At 42.8% G+C, this 20,748-nt stretch overlaps 3 protein-coding genes across 15 annotated transcripts; all 3 read left to right on the top strand.

Moving 5' to 3' along the window:
* Positions 1–1,619: 1,619 nt before the first annotated feature.
* Positions 1,620–6,358, top strand: LOC123998061 (zinc finger protein 501-like). Of its 6 annotated transcripts, none has more exons than XM_046302910.1 (4): positions 1,620–1,638; positions 4,036–4,415; positions 4,517–4,592; positions 4,824–6,358. In XM_046302910.1, exons 2-4 carry the CDS (start codon positions 4,068–4,070, stop codon positions 6,206–6,208), a joined length of 1,809 nt encoding a protein of 602 aa, XP_046158866.1. In that variant the 5' UTR covers positions 1,620–1,638; positions 4,036–4,067; the 3' UTR covers positions 6,209–6,358. The 6 variants fall into 6 exon arrangements, with proteins under 6 accessions (XP_046158866.1, XP_046158864.1, XP_046158863.1 ...); XM_046302908.1 differs by lacking the exon at positions 1,620–1,638 and adding an exon at positions 2,110–2,498; XM_046302907.1 differs by lacking the exon at positions 1,620–1,638 and adding an exon at positions 2,531–2,722.
* A 133-nt stretch (positions 6,359–6,491) lies between these two features.
* On the top strand, positions 6,492–14,557 carry LOC123998064. 3 transcript variants are annotated; one of them, XM_046302916.1, is made up of 4 exons: positions 8,609–8,658; positions 10,812–10,889; positions 11,250–13,882; positions 14,020–14,557. In XM_046302916.1, exon 3 carries the CDS (start codon positions 11,336–11,338, stop codon positions 12,626–12,628), a length of 1,293 nt encoding a protein of 430 aa, XP_046158872.1. In that variant the 5' UTR covers positions 8,609–8,658; positions 10,812–10,889; positions 11,250–11,335; the 3' UTR covers positions 12,629–13,882; positions 14,020–14,557. The 3 variants fall into 3 exon arrangements, with proteins under 3 accessions (XP_046158873.1, XP_046158872.1, XP_046158871.1); XM_046302917.1 differs by lacking the exons at positions 8,609–8,658; positions 10,812–10,889 and adding an exon at positions 6,492–7,735; XM_046302915.1 differs by lacking the exon at positions 8,609–8,658 and having other exon boundaries at positions 9,063–10,889.
* Positions 14,558–16,435: 1,878 nt separating this feature from the next.
* Positions 16,436–20,182, top strand: LOC123998060 (gastrula zinc finger protein XlCGF57.1-like). Of its 6 annotated transcripts, XM_046302905.1 has the most exons (4): positions 16,436–16,535; positions 17,159–17,513; positions 17,592–17,661; positions 18,072–20,182. In XM_046302905.1, the coding sequence occupies exons 2-4, from the start codon at positions 17,208–17,210 to the stop codon at positions 19,493–19,495; spliced, it is 1,800 nt and encodes a 599-aa protein (XP_046158861.1). In that variant the 5' UTR covers positions 16,436–16,535; positions 17,159–17,207; the 3' UTR covers positions 19,496–20,182. The 6 variants fall into 6 exon arrangements, with proteins under 6 accessions (XP_046158861.1, XP_046158856.1, XP_046158858.1 ...); XM_046302900.1 differs by having other exon boundaries at positions 17,159–17,661; XM_046302902.1 differs by lacking the exon at positions 16,436–16,535 and adding an exon at positions 16,607–16,689 and having other exon boundaries at positions 17,159–17,661.
* Positions 20,183–20,748: the final 566 nt, after the last annotated feature.

Below are 20,748 nucleotides of genomic sequence, written 5' to 3'. Positions count from 1 at the left end.
GCTTGGTCACAAATGGATCTTTCAAATTGACAATGACCCCAAGCATACTTCCAAAGTTGTGGCAAAATGGCTTAAGGAAGCATGTGGGAAGCATGTAGAAGGCTACCCAAAACATTTGACCCAAGTTAAACAATTTGAAAGCAATGCTACCAAATACTAATTCAGTGTATGTAAACTTCTGACCCACTGGGAATGTGATGAAAGAAATCAAAGCTGAAATAATCATTATCTCTACTACTATTCTGACATTTTACATTCTTAAAATAAAGTGGTGATCCTACTGACCTAAGACAGGAAATGTTTACTAGGATTAAATTTCAGGAATGGTGAAAAACAGAGTTTAAATGTATTTGGCTAAGGTGTATGTAAACTTCTGACTTCAACTGTATATGGATATATTTACCCCCAAAATATAAGGTGCAGACAATTACATTGATGGAAGCAACAATCTATCTGCAATATAAATGCTGATCCATCCCTTAAAATAAAACAGTCTTGAGATAGAAGCTGTTTTTCAGTCTCTTGGTCCCAGCTTTGATGCACCTGTACTGACCTCGCCCTCTGGATGATAGCTGGGTGGCTCGGGTGGTTGATGTCGTTTTAAATTTTTGACCTTCCTGTGTTATCGGGTGCTGTTGGTGTCCTGGAGGGCATGCAGTGTGCCCCGGTGATGTGTTGGGCAGACCGTACCACCCTCTGGAGAGCCCTGCGGTTTAGGGTGGTGCAGTTGCCGTACAGGTGGTGATACAGCCTGATAGGAGGCTCTCATTTGTGCATCTGTAAAGATTTCTATTGGTCTTAGGGGCCCTGCTGAATTTCTTCAGCCTCCTGAGTTTGAAGAGGTGCTGTTGCCCCTTCTTCATCACACTGTCTGTGTGGGTGGACCATTTCAGAATGTTAGTGATGTGTACGCCTGGGAACTTGGAGCTTTCCACCTTCTCTACTGCTGTCCCTTCGATGTGGATCGGAGTGTGCTCCCTCTGCTGTTTCCTGAAGTACACGATCAGCTTCTTCATTTTGTTGACAATGAGGTTATTTTCCTGGCACCACTCTGCCAGGGCCCTCACCTCCCTGCCGGCTGTCTCATCATTGTTGGCAATCAGGCATACTACTGTTGTGTCATATGCAAACTTGATGATTGAGTTGTCGGGGTGCGTAGCCACGCAGTCATGAGTGAACAGCGAGAACAGGAGGGGGCTGAGCATGCACCCTTGTGGGGTCCCTGTGTTGAGGATTAGCGAAGTGGAAGTGTTGTTTCATTCCTTCACCAGCTGGGAGCAGCCTGTCATGAAGTCCTGGGCCCAGTTGCACCCCGAGCTTAATGATGAGCTTTGACGGTACCATGCTGTTGAAGGCTGAGCTAGAGACAATGAACAGCATTCTGATATAGGTATTCTTCTTGTCCAGATGGGATAGGACAGTGCGATGGCATCCTCTGTGGATATATTGGGGTGGTAAGTGTAACAGGGTTGGTTATGTTTCCACTTGCCTCTAAAGAAATGTGTATTTAATGTTCAAGCATTCTTATTGGTTGGTTCAACTCTGATGAAAATAAGGTGTGTTGTGTATGGACCCGCTTGCAGATAGGGGGAGATCGCGAACGTCAAGTCTTCCCAGTATGTAAATGTGATGCAAGGGGTAGGTCACGTTCTGAATACTGTTTTCTATTTTACAATGTGTACACGTTTTCTGTACGTTACTGATTTATACATGTGTGGGTATATGGTACCTGTTAGGGATTGAGGGGCTTTCTGGGATTTGCTTTGGCATGTAATGGTCACATAAGCCCACTGGTAACACAGTTGTCTTCATGCTACAGATTTTGCCATCGACACCCATCAATATCGTTAAGCCCTGCACAACTAACGTGCTGTTTCCCATTTAACAACAGTAACAGAAATAAATTATGCTCAACTGGGACCACTGGCTGATGTGATTTATTTGGAGAAAACAACGCAAGGAGATTACGATATACATCTGTTACATAAGCATATTGAAGTGGGTCTAGGGTGACAGGTAAGGTAGAGGTGATATGATCATTAAGTAGCCTCTCAAGCACTTCATGACGACAGAAGTTCTCCCTGGGTAAAGCGATGGTTTGAAAATATGTTGTTGACTTTGATGCTCGTGCCTATCTTCACCACAAACTACTTCAATTATGGGAGTCTCCGACTAAAGTACATAGCGAACGACAGAGCAGCGGAAGAACTTTGTGCAAGTCATCAGGCTCAATCTTATTATATCTCAGTGGTCAGTCTAGACCACTGGGCTTCTTCACACCATATTTGGTTCCTTGTTCTATGGTTTCCACTAGTTACCAAATTCACAAAGTCAAAATATGTTCAGAAATAAGGTTAGCACTGTGGTTAAGGTTTAAAACCACGTTTGTTTGTTTTTTGAAATTGTAGAATAGGTTCCGTGTGGCTCAGTTGGTAGAGGTTGGTGCTTGTAACGTCAGAGTTGTGCATTCGATTCCCACGGGGGAACAATACAAAAAGGTATGCATTCACTACTGTTTAGGAGTGTCTGCTAAATGAGGTATAATGTTGTTGTTTTTTAAATGCGGGGTTTATGTCTTTGTGAATGTGGTAACTAGTGACGACCTTGTTCTTTATGTGGAGGAACGTTGCGGACATAGCCCGGAAGTGCAGCGTTTTAAGGCGTCAACAAAGGAAAGTGAAGCTGTGTGCCATTCTGTCGTTGAGCATTTACAAGATACAAAGTAATTGGCCTTCGTTGTGTTGTTCTCATTTACAAAGACTAGGCTACTAGCAGCTCAAAACAGTATCTAGTTGGCTGCAACAGTAAGTAGAGTTTGCTGCCTGTAATATAATCCTATAACGAGCTATGCTATGTCTGAGGGAGGGGGTTGGTAGCAGCATGAATGCTAATGTCATATTGAGGGTTAGCTGACAACGTCACGAAAATGATGCGCATGCTTCAATGTGGCATAACTCCATGTGTTGTGATTCTGGATAGCAAATAGCTAACAACAATGACAAGAAGCTGCCGTGTGGGGAATCGTTAATGGCTGGATTCATATAGTTTTATCTTGTTATTGATACCATGTCGTGTTTTGGAGTGTTTTTACTGTTGCCACGTCATCAATGCTATTATGACTCAAATTCGCAAGCTAGCTAACCAAGAAATGTAACGATGTATTTGAGAGACAAGTTCTCATTGTGCAAATGTATTTATGTGTTCAATAAACATTGGAGACGAAATATAGTTTACATGTTGTCAGCAATTTAAGACAACCCCGTCTGTTTTGCCTTAGTTGTACAGGCGTGGGGTTTGTTGCTAAACAACCAACCCGTCTATAGGCCTATTATTACTGGTAGGTTAACTGTTAAAAACGTTAACATTTACGTTGATTGTTCATACAGACTTGTGGTTTTAAAAATTACCCGATGATTGTTAAAATCAAAATTTATTAGTCACATACACATACATGGTTAGCAGATGTTATTGTGAGTGTAGCGAAATGCTTGTTCTTCTAGTTCTGACAGTGCAGCAATATCTAACAAGTAAAAAATATCTAACAATTCCACAACAAAAACGTAATACACACACATTTAAGTAAATGAATCGAGTAAGAATGTATAAATATATGGATGAGCAATGTCAGAGCAGCATAGGCTAAGATGCAATAGATGGTATAGAATACAGTATATACACATGAGATGAGTAATGCAAGATATGTAAACATTGTTAAAGTAGCATTATTAAAGTGACTAGTGTTCCATTTATTAAAGTGACCAATGATTTCAAGTCTATATGGCAGCCTCTCTGTACTAGTCTGATGGCCTTGAGATAGAAGCTGTTTTTCAGTCTCGGGCCCAGCTTTGATGCACCTGTACTGACCTTGCATTCTGGATGATAGCGGGGTGAACATGCAGTTGCTCGGGTGGTTGTTGGCCTTGATCTTTTTGGCCTTCCTGTGACTTATAGTGTTGCATGGTTTATTAATATGATCACTGCTTGGTATAGCTCTCTAAGGGTGATGCTCAATAAAACCTGCTCTTTTCCCCACAGAATTCAAATGAAGAAGCACTCCAGTCAACAAGATGAAGAACAAACCTGGGAAAAAGCAACACAACAAAACCAAGAGGACTAAACACCATCGAGACCTAATCAAAACAGAGTGTGGAACACAGTCAGATGATGTTGACTGCAATAGAGAAGAACCAGACATTAGTCAAGCACCCTACATTACTAAAGGGGTTTGCATCAGCTCCATCCAAATCAAAGAGGAACCAACAGACTTTGAACAGCAGGGAATGGGAGAGGAACAAAACCGTTCAGTTCCTTCCTTCCAGAAGAAGCACATCAAACATCAAAATACATCCAGTCCAATGACCGGGTGTAGCCAGATATCAAGGAGTCCTATGGTGATGCTAACAAGATTGTCTAATGTAAGAAGAGTTCCCAACATGTGACAGTTAGTAACTAGATAAGAGTGTTTTGACTTTTGGTTCATGCATACTGTGGTTTCTTCATCTTTCTAATCCATAAGGTGGTGGTTAAGACTCTTCTGCGAGACACTAAAGTGTGTTTGGTGAAGGAGGAAAACCCAGATGAGCCCGATGGCGGTAAGGCATAGTTCATACATCCAGTTCACCCACAACACTGTATTTGAAATGGAGGATGGGATTACTTGAACATCACCTGAACATTAATTTAGCAAACTTTGAAATGTATATTTAGCAGAGATATTTACTCAAGCGCTTTGTTGAATGAGGAAATGTAGGAAAACACAACTATGTTCTGTCCCATCTCTCACTTCTCCCTCTTTCTACCTTCTTTCCACTGCTCTGTCTCAGTCTCTTCTCCTCAGTTCTTTCCTTGTCCACACTGCACCATCTCCTTCACTGACTGTTACTTCCTGGAGAACCACATGAAGACCAAACACCATAAGCAGTACCTGGCTTTGTTCAAAGGCCATGTCTCAACGAGTAAAACCGTGTATGCCCCCACACACAGCTGTCCCCACTGTAGCTGCATGTTCCATACCTCACGGCAGCTACACGTCCACACCCGTCAGGCCCACCCCTCTCCCTCTCTGAGAAAACTCCACCCCTGCCCCTATTGTGCCCGCAGCTTCCAGTACATAGCCAGACTGCATACTCACTGCAAGGTTTGGCATAAAATGTCTGTCGCTTTCACAGATGGATACCTCAGTTGCGCTGACTGTGGAAAGAGCTTCAAGAATTGCTGGGGACTGGGGCCTCACCAGTGTCACAAGCCTGAGGACACTAAGCTTGAGAATGGCCCTGTCTGTCTGAACATTGGCATGCCTTGCTCAGAGTGTGGCAAAAGCTGCTCTAGTCCTCAGAATCTGCGCATTCACATGCGCACACACACCGGCGAGAAGCCTTACGTCTGTAAGGAGTGTGGCAAGAGCTTCTCAGAAGCCAGCAGTCATTGCAAACACATGATGATACACTCGGGGGTCAAGCCATTCAAATGCCAGGATTGTGGAAAGGATTTTGCCCGGATGTGGCACCTCCGAGTTCACATGACCGTTCACTCTGGCGAGAAGCCTTTATCCTGCCCTAAATGTGACAGGCGGTTTGCATACAGTGATTCTTTGAAGCTTCACCTGCGCACACACTCAGGGGAGAGACCTTTCAAATGTACTGTGTGTGGTAAAGATTTTGCAGATAAAGGTTATCTGAAGTTGCATCTGAAGATCCACAGCAATGAAAGGAACTACCATTGTGGGGTTTGTGGGCTGAAGTTCATAAACATTGCTGCGTTGAAAACCCACCAGCGCACACACACTGGGGAGAGGCCTTTCCATTGCACAGTGTGTGACAAGACATTTTTCCGACACGCACACCTGAAGAACCACCAGCGCACTCACACAGGTGAGAAACCATACACCTGTACTGAGTGCGGTAGAAGCTTCACTCAGTCTGGAGATCTCACAAAACACATACGCACCCACACTGGAGAGAAGCCGTATGAATGTTCTGTCTGCCACGGCTGTTATACCTCTTCAGGGGATCTGGGCAAACACATGAGGATCCACAATAACTCACGGCCATATCACTGCCAGGAGTGTGACAAAAGCTTCCGCATGGTCGGTCACCTTAAAACTCACATGAGGACCCACACTGGTGAGAGACCATACTCCTGCCCCCGCTGCCATCGTACTTTTGCTCGCGCCCACCACCTCTCTGGTCACCTGCCTAGATGTTGCTGAATGATTAGATTATTTATATACAGTCAACTCTTTTACTCTTGTTGTAGTTATTTAATAAGGGAACAGTGATGTACAGAAGATGGTTTTGTGCCCGACTGTTGTGGTAATGTCAATAAAGGCATCTATAGCCTGTTGTCTGGTTCTGATGTATTTTGTGTATGCTTTTTCTTTGTGCTGAAATAAGAGAGCCATATCACATACATTTCAATCGCACAGTATTCTATTGGTAAACCGTCATTGGCCTGCACTGGCTGGTTTTGATATTACAGCACGTTGTACATTTCATATTACAATACGCAAGCTATTGAAGAGGATTGATTCAATAATTTAGGCTATTTGTCTCTGAAATCCCAGACCTAGGGCAACATTGTCAGTGTGGGAGTCCACCTGTCTGCCTATGGAGAATCAGGACAGTAAATAAAAGGGTATGCTCAATCCTCTTTACAACAGGTGCTTATAATCCATACAATAACTCTTCTTGCTAATGCAAAGACAATTCATCATTGATTGTAACCTTTATTTAACTAGGCTAGTCAGTTAAGAACAATTTCTTATTTACAATGATGGCCAAACCCGGACGACGCTGGGCCAATTGCTCTCTGCCCTATGGGATTCTCTATTACAGCCGGATGTGATACAGCCTGGATTCGAACCAGGTACAATAGTGACATCTCTTGCACTGAGATGCAGTGCCTTAAACCGCTGCACCGTTTTGAGTCAGAACTGGCAAAGTTACAAAAATTGCTGATACAAAACTGATACTTTTGGCGAGAATTAATATTTATTTAAGAATCCACGCCAATCCGGGCGACAGGGTAGCCTAGTGTTTAGAGCGTTGGACTAGTAACCGAAAGGTTGCAAGTTTGAATCCCCGAGCTGACAAGGTACAAATCTGTCGTTCTGCCCCTGAACAAGGCAGTTAACCCACTGTTCGTAGGCCGTCATTGAAAATAAGAATTTGTTCTTTAACTGATTTGCCTAGTTAAATAAAGGTAAAACATATTTGTTTTTTAAACAGCCTCTAAATTATTGCACATAATCCAGAGGTCATTGCTTGATTGGTCAGGTACCGTGAAATGTTAACCGCAGGAATGGAAACGCTTGTCTATTATGTTGACCAGATAGTCATGTGACCGCTCTAACAATTGAAATATATGTCCTCCCTCATTTATGGAAGACAGTCGGGACCATTCTAGCCAATGAGAGGTCAGATATACTTTGGCACAACAGGCAGTACTAAGTCGTTTTTCTCCTACTTGCTGTAATGCCACGTGCATCCACTTATATCCGTATATTTGTAACAACCTAAAAATTACGAAACTTATATTTGATTTTAAAAAGCCTCACGTAATTCGACACTCTCATAGACCTCCATACAACAAAACATTTATCTCGCGGACAAATTTTAACGAGAGTAAAGCCTCTCGATTCGCCTCTTCCTCTGTAAGGAAACACATTCTTCCGGTGTAGCGAAACTTCATTTTCTATTTGTATTTGAACGAGAAACAGAAACTTGTTCCTCTCATGGTTAGTATCTTTACAATCAGTATTTGGTGAGAGATATCTAGTCGTCAAAAGGAGGAAGGTAGCTTACATTATCTACTATCTAGCTAATATTGTTAGCTAACGTAACCCAGGCGAAGATAGTCCATTTCTGACCCAGAAAGGTATGCAATCTAGCTAATTTAACTAACCTCCTAATGACGTAAAATGTATTCTGCTATCAAATGTTTGAACCATTTCCCCGTTTGACCGCTTGGTTCTATGGGTGTTAGGACACCTTCACTGTTTCTCTACTACAACGGTCGTCCTGTCCCCTTTGCAGAAAAGCATCCCCAAAGAATGTTTCCACCTCCATGCTTCACAGTTGGGATGGTGTTCTTGGGGTTGTACTCATCCTCCTTCTTCCTCCAAACACGGCGAGTGGAGTTTAGACCAAAAAGCTCTATTTTTGTCTCATCAGACCACATTACCTTCTCCCATTCCTCCTCTGGATCATCCAGATGGTCATTGGCAAACTTCAGACAGGCCTGGACATGCTCTGGCTTGAGCAGGGGGACCTTGCGTGCGCTGCAGGATTTTAATCCATGATTAAATCTATAATGTGTAACTAATGGTTTTCTTTGAGACTGTGGTCCCAGCTCTCTTCAGGTCACTGACCAGGTCCTGCCGTGTAGTTCTGGGCTGATCCCTCACCTTCCTCATGATCATTGATGCCCCACAAGGTGAGATCTTGCATGGAGCCTCAGACCGAGGGTGATTGACCATCATCTTGAACTTCTTCCATTTTCTAATAATTGTGCCAACAGTTGTTGCCTTCTCACCAAGATGCTTGCCTATTGTCCTGTAGCCCATCCCAGCCTTGTGCAGGTCTACAATTTTATCCCTGATGTCCTTACACGTCTCCCTGGTCTTGGCCATTGTGGAGAGGTTGGAGTCTGTTTGATTGAGTATGTGGACAAGTGTCTTTAGATTCTTTTAGATTCTGTCTTTCACAGTTGAAGTGTACCTATGATAAAAAAAAATACAGACATCTCCATGCTTTGTAAGTAGGAAACCTGCAAAATTGGCAGTGTTATCAAATACTTGTTCTCCCCACTGTATCTTGCTAGCCTTTGACCATGACTCTCATTTCAGTTCAATTACATTACACCTGAGCCATATGTATGTGTGCCTTCAGAAAGTATTCATACCCCTGAGACTTATTTATTGCGTTACAGCCTGAATTGAAAATGGAATAAATGTTTTTTATTTATTTTTTAAAAATTTAATTTAACTAGGCAAGTCAGTTATGAACAAATTCTTATTTTCAATGACCGCCTAGGAACAGTAGGTTAACTGCCTGTTCAGGGGCACAACGACAGATTTGTACCTGGTCAGCTCGGGGGTTTGAACTTGCAACCTTCCGGTTACTAGTCCAACGCTCTAACCACTAGGCTACCCCACTGCCCCTTTAATTTCCTTACGCACCAATACATGCAATACCTTATAATGACAAAGTGAAAATGTGTTTTTAGACATTTTTGTACATGTATTTAAATTTTACTACAGAAATATCTCATTTACATGAATATTCACTTCCCTAAGTCAGTACTTTGTCGAAGCACCTTTGGCGGTGATTACAGCTGTGAGTCTTTTTGGGTAAGCCTCTGAGCGCTTTGCATACCTGGATTGAACAATATTTGCCCATTATTCTTAAAAAAGGTTAATTATTTATCAATGCTAGACATTTTCAAATCTTGCCATAGATTTTCAAAACTAACTAGGCCACTCCGGAACATTCAATGTTGTCTTGGTAAGCAACTCCAGTGTATATTAGGCCTTGTGTTTTAGGTTATTGTCCTGCTGAAAGATGCATTGATCTCCTAATGTCTGTTAAAAAGCAGTCTGAACCAGGTTCTCCTCTATGATTTTTGCCTGTGCTTATAGCTGTATTCTGTTTTCTTAATATCCCACCAAAAATTGCTAGTCCTTGCCAATGACAGGCATACCCATAACATGATGCAGCCACCACCATGCTTGAAAACATGAAGAGTGGTACTCCCGTGATGTGTTGTGTTGGGTTTGTCCCAAATGCCTTCTATTCAGGATAAAAAGTATATTTCTTTGTCACATTTTTTGCAGTATTACTTAAGTTCTTTGTTGCAAACAGGGTGCATGTTTTGGAATATTTTTTATTCTGTACAGGCTTCATTCTTTTCACTCTGTCATTTAGGTTAGTATTGTGGAGTAGCTACAATGTTGTTGATCCATACATTAAACTCAGTAGCTGTTTTGAAGTCATTGGCCTCATGGTGAAATCCCTGAGCAGCTAACTTCCTCTCTGGCAACTGAGTTTGTAAGAATGCCTGTATCTTTGTATCGACTGGGTGTATTGATACACCTTCCAAAGACTAATTAATAACTTCACCATGCTCAAAGGGATATTCAGCATCTGCTCTTTTTATTTGTACACATCTACCAATCGGTGCCCTTCTTAGCGAGGCATTGGAAAACCTTGCTGGTCTTTGTGGTTGAATCTGTACTTGAAATGCATTACTCAATTGAGGGACCTTAACAAATAACCTGTATGTGTGGGGTACAGAGATGGAATAGTTATTCAACTACTATTATTGAACACGGAATGAGTCCATGCAACTTATGTGGTTTGTTAACCATATTTTTGCTCCTAAACTTATTTAGGCTTGCAATAACAAAGGAGCTGAATACTAATTGACTCAAGACTTTTCAGCTTTTAATGTTTTATTAATAATATCTACAAATCAAATTCCACTTAGACATTGTGGGGTATTGTGTGTAGAACATTGACACAAAATCTCAATTTAAAATTTAGGCTGTAACACAACAAAATGTGGAAAAGGTAAAGGGGTGTGAATACTTTTATGAATGCACTGTATATGGCTCTGCATTACACATAAAATGAGTAGTTGGACTATGGTGTCTTCTCTAGGGGGCAGTTTTTCTTTTAAGAGCAGTGATGCTCGGCCTGAACATTTGACACAAATCACTTGTACGGTTTTGGAAGCATAAGGACCTAATCTTTTATATTGGCGAGAAATCTTTTTTTTTAAACCAAAGGTTAAATTGATACACCTTTTTATAGGGTTAGGGTTCCCCACACGGCCATATTTCAGCGCTTGTTTCCGGAAGACGGTCAACTACCTGTGCTAATCAGCTTACTGTAAGTGTGTATTTTACATTTGTGAGATGAAAGTAGAACGATTTATGTTTCTAGATCCATACCGCAATTGAGAATCGATTCACATTTTGGAGTATTTGGCTGTTTTGGCTTGCAGAGCTAATTCGCCCCAAAAAAAGATGTAAGGTCCTTGGACTACGGAGTAACGTTAGGCTCCTTTTGTCCAATATTGGGCTACTGTCTTGCTAGCTATTTATTCACCCATTGATAAGCTATGAAAAAATGCATGTTGTAATGAAATGCTTTCCTTTGCTTGTTGTTTTACTTTGTAGTGTTGGATGGGATGATTGTCATGATTCCTGACCTGGTGTTTTATTCAAATCAAGTATTTTTTTTCCACAGAATGCAAATGAAGAGGAAGACCTAGACAATAACCAATCAACAAGATTAAGATCAAACCTGGGAAAAAGCAACGCAATAAAACCAAGATGACTAGGAGTCATCGAGACTCCATCAAAACAGATTGTGAAACACAGTCAGATGATGTTGACTCCATTAGAGAAGATTCAGACATTGGCCAAGCCCACTCTCTCAGCAGTATTGGGTTTACTTTCAACATCATCCAAATCAAAGAGGAGGAAACAGACTTTGAAGTGCATGAAACAAGTGAGGAACATAACGGAATTAGATCAAATTATCACTTGGATTCTAGAGCACTCCACCAGGATTCTGGAACCATCAAAACCAAGACTGAAACAGATTCTGTTTACATTAGCCAAGGAACTGTGGAAATTAAGACTGAGGATGATTCTGAAATCAGAGTGGTTAAGACAGAAACTCTAATGTACTCTCCCTCACACAGCTGCCCCCACTGCAGTTGCATGTTCCACACACCACAGCAGCTACTTGTCCACACCTGCCAGGTCGTGAATTCTGACAACATTGTGGATTTTTTGTTGAAGACCCCATTTCATTCTTTGGAGTCCACAGAAAAGGTGCGAATTAAAACAGAGGGTCGACCTCTGCCTGAAATCAAGTACATAAGGAAGGATGACAAAGTGAGGAGGGCGTTCAATACCAACTGGTATAAAAAGTATCAATGGCTAACAGGTAGTCTTTCATCAAGCCGCTTGTATTGCTGGCCTTGTCTGCTCTTTGGAACGTTTGAGCCTTGGGCTAAAGGGGGGTTCAGTGACCTGAAGAACATTGACCTTTCAGCTAAACGGCATGACGAATGCCGGGAGCATCTCAACTCCTACGCGAAACTCAAGCTTTTGGGACACCCGAGTCATCATGCCAATCATTCACTCAATGAAGGCCTGCGTATTCAAGCTGCGCAACACAACGAGAAGGTCAGAAGAAACAGGGATGTTCTCAAACGCTTCATTGACAGCATTGCATACTTAGGCATGCAAGAGTTGGCTTTTAGGGGGCACGATGAGACGGAAAGTTCCGCTAACAAAGGCAACTACAGGGAATTGGCAGAGGTAATCGCGCGGTATGATGCTTTACTTGCTCAGCATATGGAATCTTCAACTGTGTTCACTGGAATGTCAAGAACAATTCAGAATGACTTGATAACTGCTATCGCATCATCAATTAAAAGTGAGATTAAAAGCGAAGTTGACGCTGCTCCATTTTTCTCATGGCAAATGGATGAAACTACAGACTTTTCGCAGTTGTCTGTCATTGTCAGGTATGTGGATGATCGGGGGTGTGTCCAGGAGCGTTTCTTGGGCTACTTTGATGTGTCAGCTGGGCGAGATACAGTCTGTGTTTGATCTAGTGAATTCGGAGATGTCATAGTTTAACTTTGTGGAGAAACTAGTCGCTCAAACATATGATGGCGCTGCTGTAATGGCTTCTGATTTAAATGGTCTGCAAGCAAAAGTAAGAGCTGTAGCGCCGAGCGCCACCTTTGTGCATTGCTATGCACATCCCCTCAACTCCGTATTAAGCCAGAGCGTGAAGTCTATGCCCAAGACCAAGGTTTTCTTTGCCACACTGGGTGGCTTCGCAACTTTTTTTTGTAAGTCCACCAATAGAATGCTGCTAGAAAAGGTCGCTTGTGCAAGTTTGCCAAAAAATGTACCAACACATTGGAATTTCACGTCCAGAGTCGTTAACACAGTGGCAAAAAACTTTGAGCATCTATTGGACACATTCACAGGTATCACAGAGCATCCTAACATGGACGATGACACGATTTTCAATGCAAATGGGTTCAAGACACAGCTGGAAGATTTTCATTTTATTTTTTTACTTCTCACTTTTGAATATATATTTGCTTGCACAGATGTGGTTTTTGACAGTGTGCAACAGAATGCCATGGATGTAGAATTTTGTAAGAGGAGGATTGAGAATCTTATGCTCAAGATAGAGGAGCACAAATCTGAAGAAGAATTTAGTGCTATATATCAGAAGGCTTCGAACATGACAGATGATCCAGAGTTGATGCACAGAAGGAAGCAAAGGCAGGGCACGCAGGATGTAATGCAGATGTACAAATCACTGTACGATTCAATCCATGACAACATCAAGACACAAATAGCACAGAGGTTCCAAAGCCTGGACAGCAGGAGATACATGGAGTTGTTAGATCATGAGAAATTTGAGTCATTCCAGAGTGAATTCACTGCAAATGCAATGGAAAGCCTGTCCCAGAGCTATGGGTGAGCTGCAAGTGTTCTACTGTGGTGAGGAGCTTCAAGGGAACAGTCGAAAACTGTGTGACAGAATCTTGCATTTCAAGGGGGTGTGGATTGAATGAAGTGATGCCTGAGGTGTACCGGTTCATGTGCCTAGTTGCAACTATAGGGGCAACGTCAGCGGGCGTGGAGAGCAGATTCTCTCGTCTGAAGAGGCTGAAAAGCTACACAAGGAACACCATGGGACATGAGCGACTCAAGAACCTGGCAATCCTATCCATAGAAAGGAGAATTCTTAAATCATTGCAGAAGAATCCTCACTGGTATGAGAGGGTCATTGACCAGTTTGCCAACCAGACTATGAGAAGAATGGACTTTATATTCAAGGTAACATATTAATAAAAACAATTGTGCTAAGTTTTTTCTTTTTTTATTGCACCTATATATGTAATAGATTTTATATTTACGTAAATAGTATTTGTTTTTCGGCCCAACTGTGTTATGAATTGATTTGTTTCCAACAGTGATTGAGACTGGATGGTGGAAACTCCCTGAACTACTGCAAGGGAGTATAAGGTCCCATGATGCCAATGATATCTTAAAAGCAGAGTGTAGGTCCTGTTTGTAAGCATGTGCACATGTCCACAACCTCTCATTCTTCCTCTGGAGACCTCAACCCTTCTCATGCACTGCAGTCTGCGTTGACTAAAGCTGTCAGTGTCATCGAATGATGTCAAACAAACTGACCGCTGCTGCTGCTGCTAAAGAACATTAAAACTTCGACTATTTTGGTGAATGCCGGTTTTCCTTTTTCAGTTTACATGCCTTTTGGACCCTGCACCCAAAGACTTATTTGAACTGTTAAGTTGCGCATGGTTCTTGATTTTGTGTTGTATTTTGTAGTTATTATGGATCCCCATTAGCTACTCTTCCTGCACTTATAACATTTTTGTAGTTGATTAACAAGGGAAAAGTGATGCACAGATGGTTGTATATGCCCGACTTACTGCCTGGGGATGACAAAAGTGACTGATTGCTGTAAATGAAGTATGTGAAAGAGGACATGTTTGCTGTTTGGTAATTGCACATTAGACATTACTTTAAAATTAATTATTCAGTGTTCACTTCAACAGCTGTAGAACATCCTGTCATAACTGATTTGTGTCAATCCATATGCCATCAATGGCCTGCACTGGTTTTGATATTCCGCCATGTTTTACTTGCTAATAATCATACACATTCATTTTATTGAAGGTGATTGGGCCAAGCATGTAGGTTACATTATCATTCCCACATCTTGGCAGTGATGGTCTCTACCAATTAGAGTAGGGTTCCTATGCTATTTTCTCCATTCCAGCCATTACAATGAGCCCGTCCTCCAATAGCTCCTCCCACCGGCCTCTGCTGTAGTTTATACATTGGCTTCAATAACCATCATCTTGCTAATCCAATGGACACATTTCATCTTTGACAACATTATTTCAGTAAGTACTGCTTTGATAAAGCTAGAAAATGCGAAGAGCGCAACTGCTACAAAACTGATACCAAAAGTACACCAAACGTATGTGGACACCCCTTCAAATTAGTGGATTTGACTATTTCAGCTTCACCTGTTGCTGCCAGGTGTAAAGAAAACTTGAGCACACAGCCATGCAATCTCCATAGACAAACATTGGCAGTACAATGACCCATACTGAAGAGCTCAGTGACTTTCAACGTGGTACTGTCATAGGATGCCACTTTTCCAACAAGTCAGTTCGTCAGATTTCTGTCCCTGGTCAACTAAGTGCTGTTGTTGTGAAGTGGAAATGTCTAGGAGAAACAACGGCTCAGCCGCAAAGTGGTAGGTCACACAAGCTCAAAGAATTGGACTGCCCAGTGCTGAAGCACATAGTGTATAAAAATCACCTATCCTCGGTTGCAACACTCCAAACTGCCTCTGGAAGCAGCCTCAGCACAATAACTTTGTCGGGAGCTTCGTAAAATGGGTTTCCATGGTCGAGCAGCCACACACAAGCCTAAGATTACCATGTGCAATGCCAAGCGTCACCTGGAGTGGTGTAAAGCCCACTGCCATTGGACTCTGAACTAGTGGATATGCTTCAGAGTCCATCTGGCAGTCCGATCGAAGAATCTGGTTTTGGTGGATACAAGGAGAACCCTACCTGCCCGACTGCATAGTGCCAACTGTAAAGTTTGGTGGATGAGGAATAATGGTCTAGGGCTGTTTTTCATGGTTCGTGCTAGGCCCTTTAGTTCCAGTGAAGGGAAAGCTTAACACTACTGCATACAATGACATTCTAGATGATTGTGTGCTTCCAACTTCGTGGCAGCAGTTTGGGGAAGGCCCTTTCCTTCTTTAGCATGGCAATGACCCCGTGCACAAAGAGAGGTCCAAACAGAAATTATTTGTCGAGATTGGCGTGGAAGAACTTGACTTACCTGCACAGAGCCCTGACCTCAACCCCATCGAACACCTTTGGGATGAATTGGAATGCCAACTGCGAGCCAAGCCTAATCACCCAACATCAGTGCCCGAACTCACTAATGTTCTTGTGGTTGAATGGAAGCAAGTCCCAGCAGCAATGTTCCAACATCTAGTGGAACCCCTTTCCATTTTTAGGTAGTCAATTTTCTTCTCCACAATTGGCTGACTCCTCCTGATGGCCTGGTTGGACATGACTGCAACATGGTCTCCAGGAGGATCATCTAATGAAGTTGGAAGTCCCACCCAGTTGGCTACATTAAAATTGTGGAATCCCTCAATAGTGCTGCCCATGCTAATTCTCTTTTGGCCACTAGAGGTCTCTATCATTCTCTATGGCAGATACTTTTTGGCGAGAATGAATGTTCCTTTAATGTTCCCTGTTCCATCAGTCAATTCGTCACAGGCGCTAAATCTTTGCACATGATCCAGGGATCTTTGCCTGATTGGTCAGGGTTCATGACTAACAATCCAGGAAATGCTTCAGCTTTCCGGTTAAAGATGGTGGATAAAGGAAGAGGTCCCGCTCAGGCCGTTGATCATTGAAATAAAATGGTATGTTCCGGTCTGCTTAACGTGGTGGCTCTCCAATGCATTAGCAGTTTGGTCTGGTCAGTTTAGTTCATTGACTATATGAACCAGAACAATTAGGGAGTGGGTCTCGCTTTCTCTTCCGTCTCTATTTCCGGTGACAACAATCAGAAAGAAGGTAGCTAGCTAAGCTATTTTCAAAACTTTGCTAGCTTGCTTTTTTATGTATTTATCCGTGAGTATTTATACGATAAACAACTTTTTCCTCTCGTGGTTGTCTTCATAATCAAGAGTTACATTTGGTGGGTGACAATCATACAAAGTAGCAAGGGTGCGTTAGCTAACATACACGTTTAGCTGTCTTGCTACAACTATGCAAGCCTAAATAGGTTACCAACGTCGACGTAAAAATCTAGGTAGGTTGTAACCAAAAGTTACTCCGCAGGTAATTATGATAATGCTGTGTTATGAAGGGCTATGAAGTAGTAGGCTATTGAGTGTTACTAAGCTAGACTTCAGCATAGCTAATACAGAGTTGGGGTTTCTTACTTTTTACATTGTTGGATGGGTTATTATGATCCCCGATAGCTCTCTACCAGGGATCATAATAGGGTGATGTTCAATCAAACCTTGTCTTTTCTCCACAGATTGTAATGTGAAGGTGTTGACCTAACCAGAAACACTCTTGTCAACAAGATGAAGAACAAATCTGTGAAAAAGCAACACAAAATCATGAGGTCTAAACACCGAGACCCCATCAAAACAGAGTGTGAAACACAGTTAGATGATGTTAACTGCAAAAGAGAAGAACCAGACATTAGCCAAGCTCCCTCTCCCAACACTAAAGGGGTAACTTCCAACTCCATCCAAATTAAAGAGGAACCAGCAGACTTTGAAGTACAGAGTCATTGCTTTGATTCTAGAGCACTCCACAAGGATTCTGGAACCGTCATAACCAAGACTGAAACAGATTCCGTTTACATTAGCCAAGGAACAGTAGAGGTAAAAGCAGAGTATGATTCTGATTCTGAAATACATAAGGTAGTGGTTAAGAGGGAAACTCAAGTGTGTTTCATGAAGGAGGAGAATGTGGGTGAAGAAGACACAGATGAGGACACCGAAGACGGGAGGGATACTGACAGCAACAGAGGTACGCATACACACCCACCCTTAAAATCAGTGTCATCTTAAAATTTGGGAAATATTTGATAAATGACTGACTAGGCTAAATGGTTATTTGATATTGACTGACTAGGTTAAATGGTTATATTGACTTTGAATTTAAGATTCATCGTGAAAATATAGGACTACTCTTGTTTACTTTTGAAATGTTTCTTATTTTAGTTTATGTCCCTCTTCTGTAAATCAAATCACATTTGATTCATCACATACACAGTTTACAGCAGGTAAAAGGTGCAGTGAAATGCTTACGTGCTAGCTCCCTCAACTATGCAGTACGTCAGTCAATAGCAATAATAACAAAAAGAGTCAAGTCAAGAATAACAACTCATCTATTATTCTCTGTCTTTTTCTACCCCTATTTCCACCACTCTCCCTCAGTCTCTTCTCCTCAGTTCTTTCCTTGCACATACTGCACCATCTCCTTCACCAACCATTCCTTCCTGGAGAAGCACATCAAGTGGAACCACCAGAAGGAGTATCTGGCCATGTTGAGAAGCAGTTTTTCAAAGAGCAGTGGAACAGAGACGCTCCCAACACACAGCTGCCTCCACTGTAGCCTCATGTTCCAAACCCCACGGCTGCTTAGCATCCACACCCTCCAGATCCACCCTTCAGCCACTCCCCGGAAACCTGCCCGTCCCCACAGGGTTTCGGTGAAACTCTACACCTGCCCACAGTGTGCCCGCAGATTCAGATACCTGGGCAGTCTGCAAAACCACTGTGAGCTTTCACACAAAATGGCTGTGATCAGCACTAATGGACACCTCAGTTGTGCCGACTGTGGGAAGAGCTTCAAGAATTGTTGGGGACTGGGACCTCACCAGTGTCACGAACCAGAGGGCACTGAACCTCAGGACATTAAGCCTGTGGTCTGTCTTGAAGTCGGCTTCCATTGCTCAGAGTGTGGCAAGATCCTCTGTAGTCCACAGAGCCTGAACATTCACATGCGAATTCACACCGGAGAGAAGCCTTATGCCTGCAAAGAGTGTGGCAAAAGGTTTGCGGAGAGCGGCAGTTTACGCAAACACCTGCTGATACACTCTGGAGTCAAGGCATTCAAATGCCAGGAATGCGGGAAGGATTTTGCCCGTATGAAGGGTCTCAGGAGTCACATGACCACTCATTCTGGCAAAAAGCAGTACTCCTGCTCCCACTGTGACCGGCAGTTTGGATACAAGTCTAGTCTGACCATTCACCTACGCTCTCACACGGGGGAGAAACCCTTTCACTGCACAGAGTGTGGTAAAGACTTCTCTATCAAGAGAAACCTGAGGCTTCACCTAAAGATCCACAACAATGAGAAAGGCCACCAGTGTGGGGAGTGTGGCCTGAAGGTGATAGACATTGGGGCGTTGAAGACACACATGCGCTCACACACCGGCGAGAGGCCTTACCACTGCACAGTGTGCAGCAAGCAGTTCATTCGACTGGAACACCTGAAGAACCACCAACGCACTCACACAGGGGAGAGACCATATGTCTGTTCGGAGTGCAGCAAGAGCTTTGCTCAGTCTGGAGATCTCACAAAACACATACGCACCCACACTGGAGAGAAGCCGTATGAATGTTCTGTCTGCCACGGCTGTTATACCTCTTCAGGGGATCTGGGCAAACACATGAGGATCCACAATGGCTCACGGCCCTTTCCCTGCCAGGAGTGTGACAAGAGCTTTCGCTTGGTCGGCCACCTTAAAACTCACATGAGGACCCACACTGGGGAGAGACCGTACTCCTGCCCCCGCTGCCTCCGGACCTTCGCTCGCACCCACCACCTCTCTGTTCACCTGGCTCAGTGTCGCTGATTGATGATAATGATTTGCCTGGTTGTGTTGCGCCTTTCTCAAATTCATTGCTTTATGGGGGTAACTTACCCTTTCCACTACTCCCAATGTGTAGCCCTTACCTGGGGGGGCAGCCATATTTCACCAGAACACTGAGGTGGGGCATTTGGCTGACTTACAGCGGACAAACAAGATGATGTAGGAAGCGTCAATTCGAAGGTCTAAGAGCTCCAGACATTGACACTCTACTAGATACAGCTAGATGTTGGGTAGAGTTTTTAGTTGGCATGCAGTTTCAGATTTGTTTTCTGGACATTAAAGGGATAGTTCAAAGTACAAATGAATCTAATTTCCCACTTACTGTGGCTGTAGGTGTAGATGATTAATCAAAACATCAGAATTTGATTATAGAGCAATGAAGTGACTTAAATGTAAGGTAGACGTCTGTCATGTCAATTACTATTTCGGGTGAATTATATCTGTTTTGTGCTATATCTCAAATCATGACACTTTTACTGAATGTATGATGACAATTTTCTGATGAAGGTGAGCAGAGTGGGTCTGCAGTACAGTTGTGGCCAACAGTTTTGAGAATGACACAAATATTAATTTTCAAAGTCTGCTGCCTCAGTTTGTATGATGTCAATTTGCATATACTCCAGAATGTTATGAAGAGTGATCAGATGAATTGCAATTAATTGCAAAGTCCCTCCTTTGCCATGCAAATGGACTGAATCCCCCAAAAACATTTCCACTGCATTTGAGTCCTGCCACAAAAGGACCAGCTGACATCATGTCAGTGATTCTCTCATTAACACAGGTGTGAGTATTGACGAGGACAAGGCTGGAGATCACTCTGTCATGCTGAGTGTGTTTGAATAACAGACTGGAAGCTTCAAAAGGAGGGTGGTGCTTGGAATCATTGTTCTTCCTCTGTCAACCATAGTTACCTGCAAGGAAACACATTCCGCCATCATTGCTTTGCACAAAAAGAGCTTCACAGGCAAAGATATTGCTGCCAGTAAGATTGCATCTAAATCAACCATTTATCGGATCATCAAGAACTTCAAGAAGAGCGGTTCAATTGTTGTGAAGAAGGCTTCAGGGTGCCCAAGAAAGTCCAGCAAGCGCCAGGACAGTCTCCTAAAGTTGATTCAGCTGCGGGATTGGGGCACCACCAGTACAAAGCTCGCTCAGGAATGGCAGCAGGCAGGTGTGAGTGCATCTGCACGCACAGTGAGGCAAAATCTTTTGGAGGATGTTCTGGTGTCATA

The sequence above is a fragment of the Oncorhynchus gorbuscha genome, linkage group LG15 (assembly GCF_021184085.1).
Source record: "Oncorhynchus gorbuscha isolate QuinsamMale2020 ecotype Even-year linkage group LG15, OgorEven_v1.0, whole genome shotgun sequence".
Lineage (NCBI taxonomy): Eukaryota > Metazoa > Chordata > Actinopteri > Salmoniformes > Salmonidae > Oncorhynchus > Oncorhynchus gorbuscha.
The sequence above is the reverse complement of the archived record's forward strand: the minus strand, read 5'-3'. Positions and strand labels throughout refer to the sequence as shown.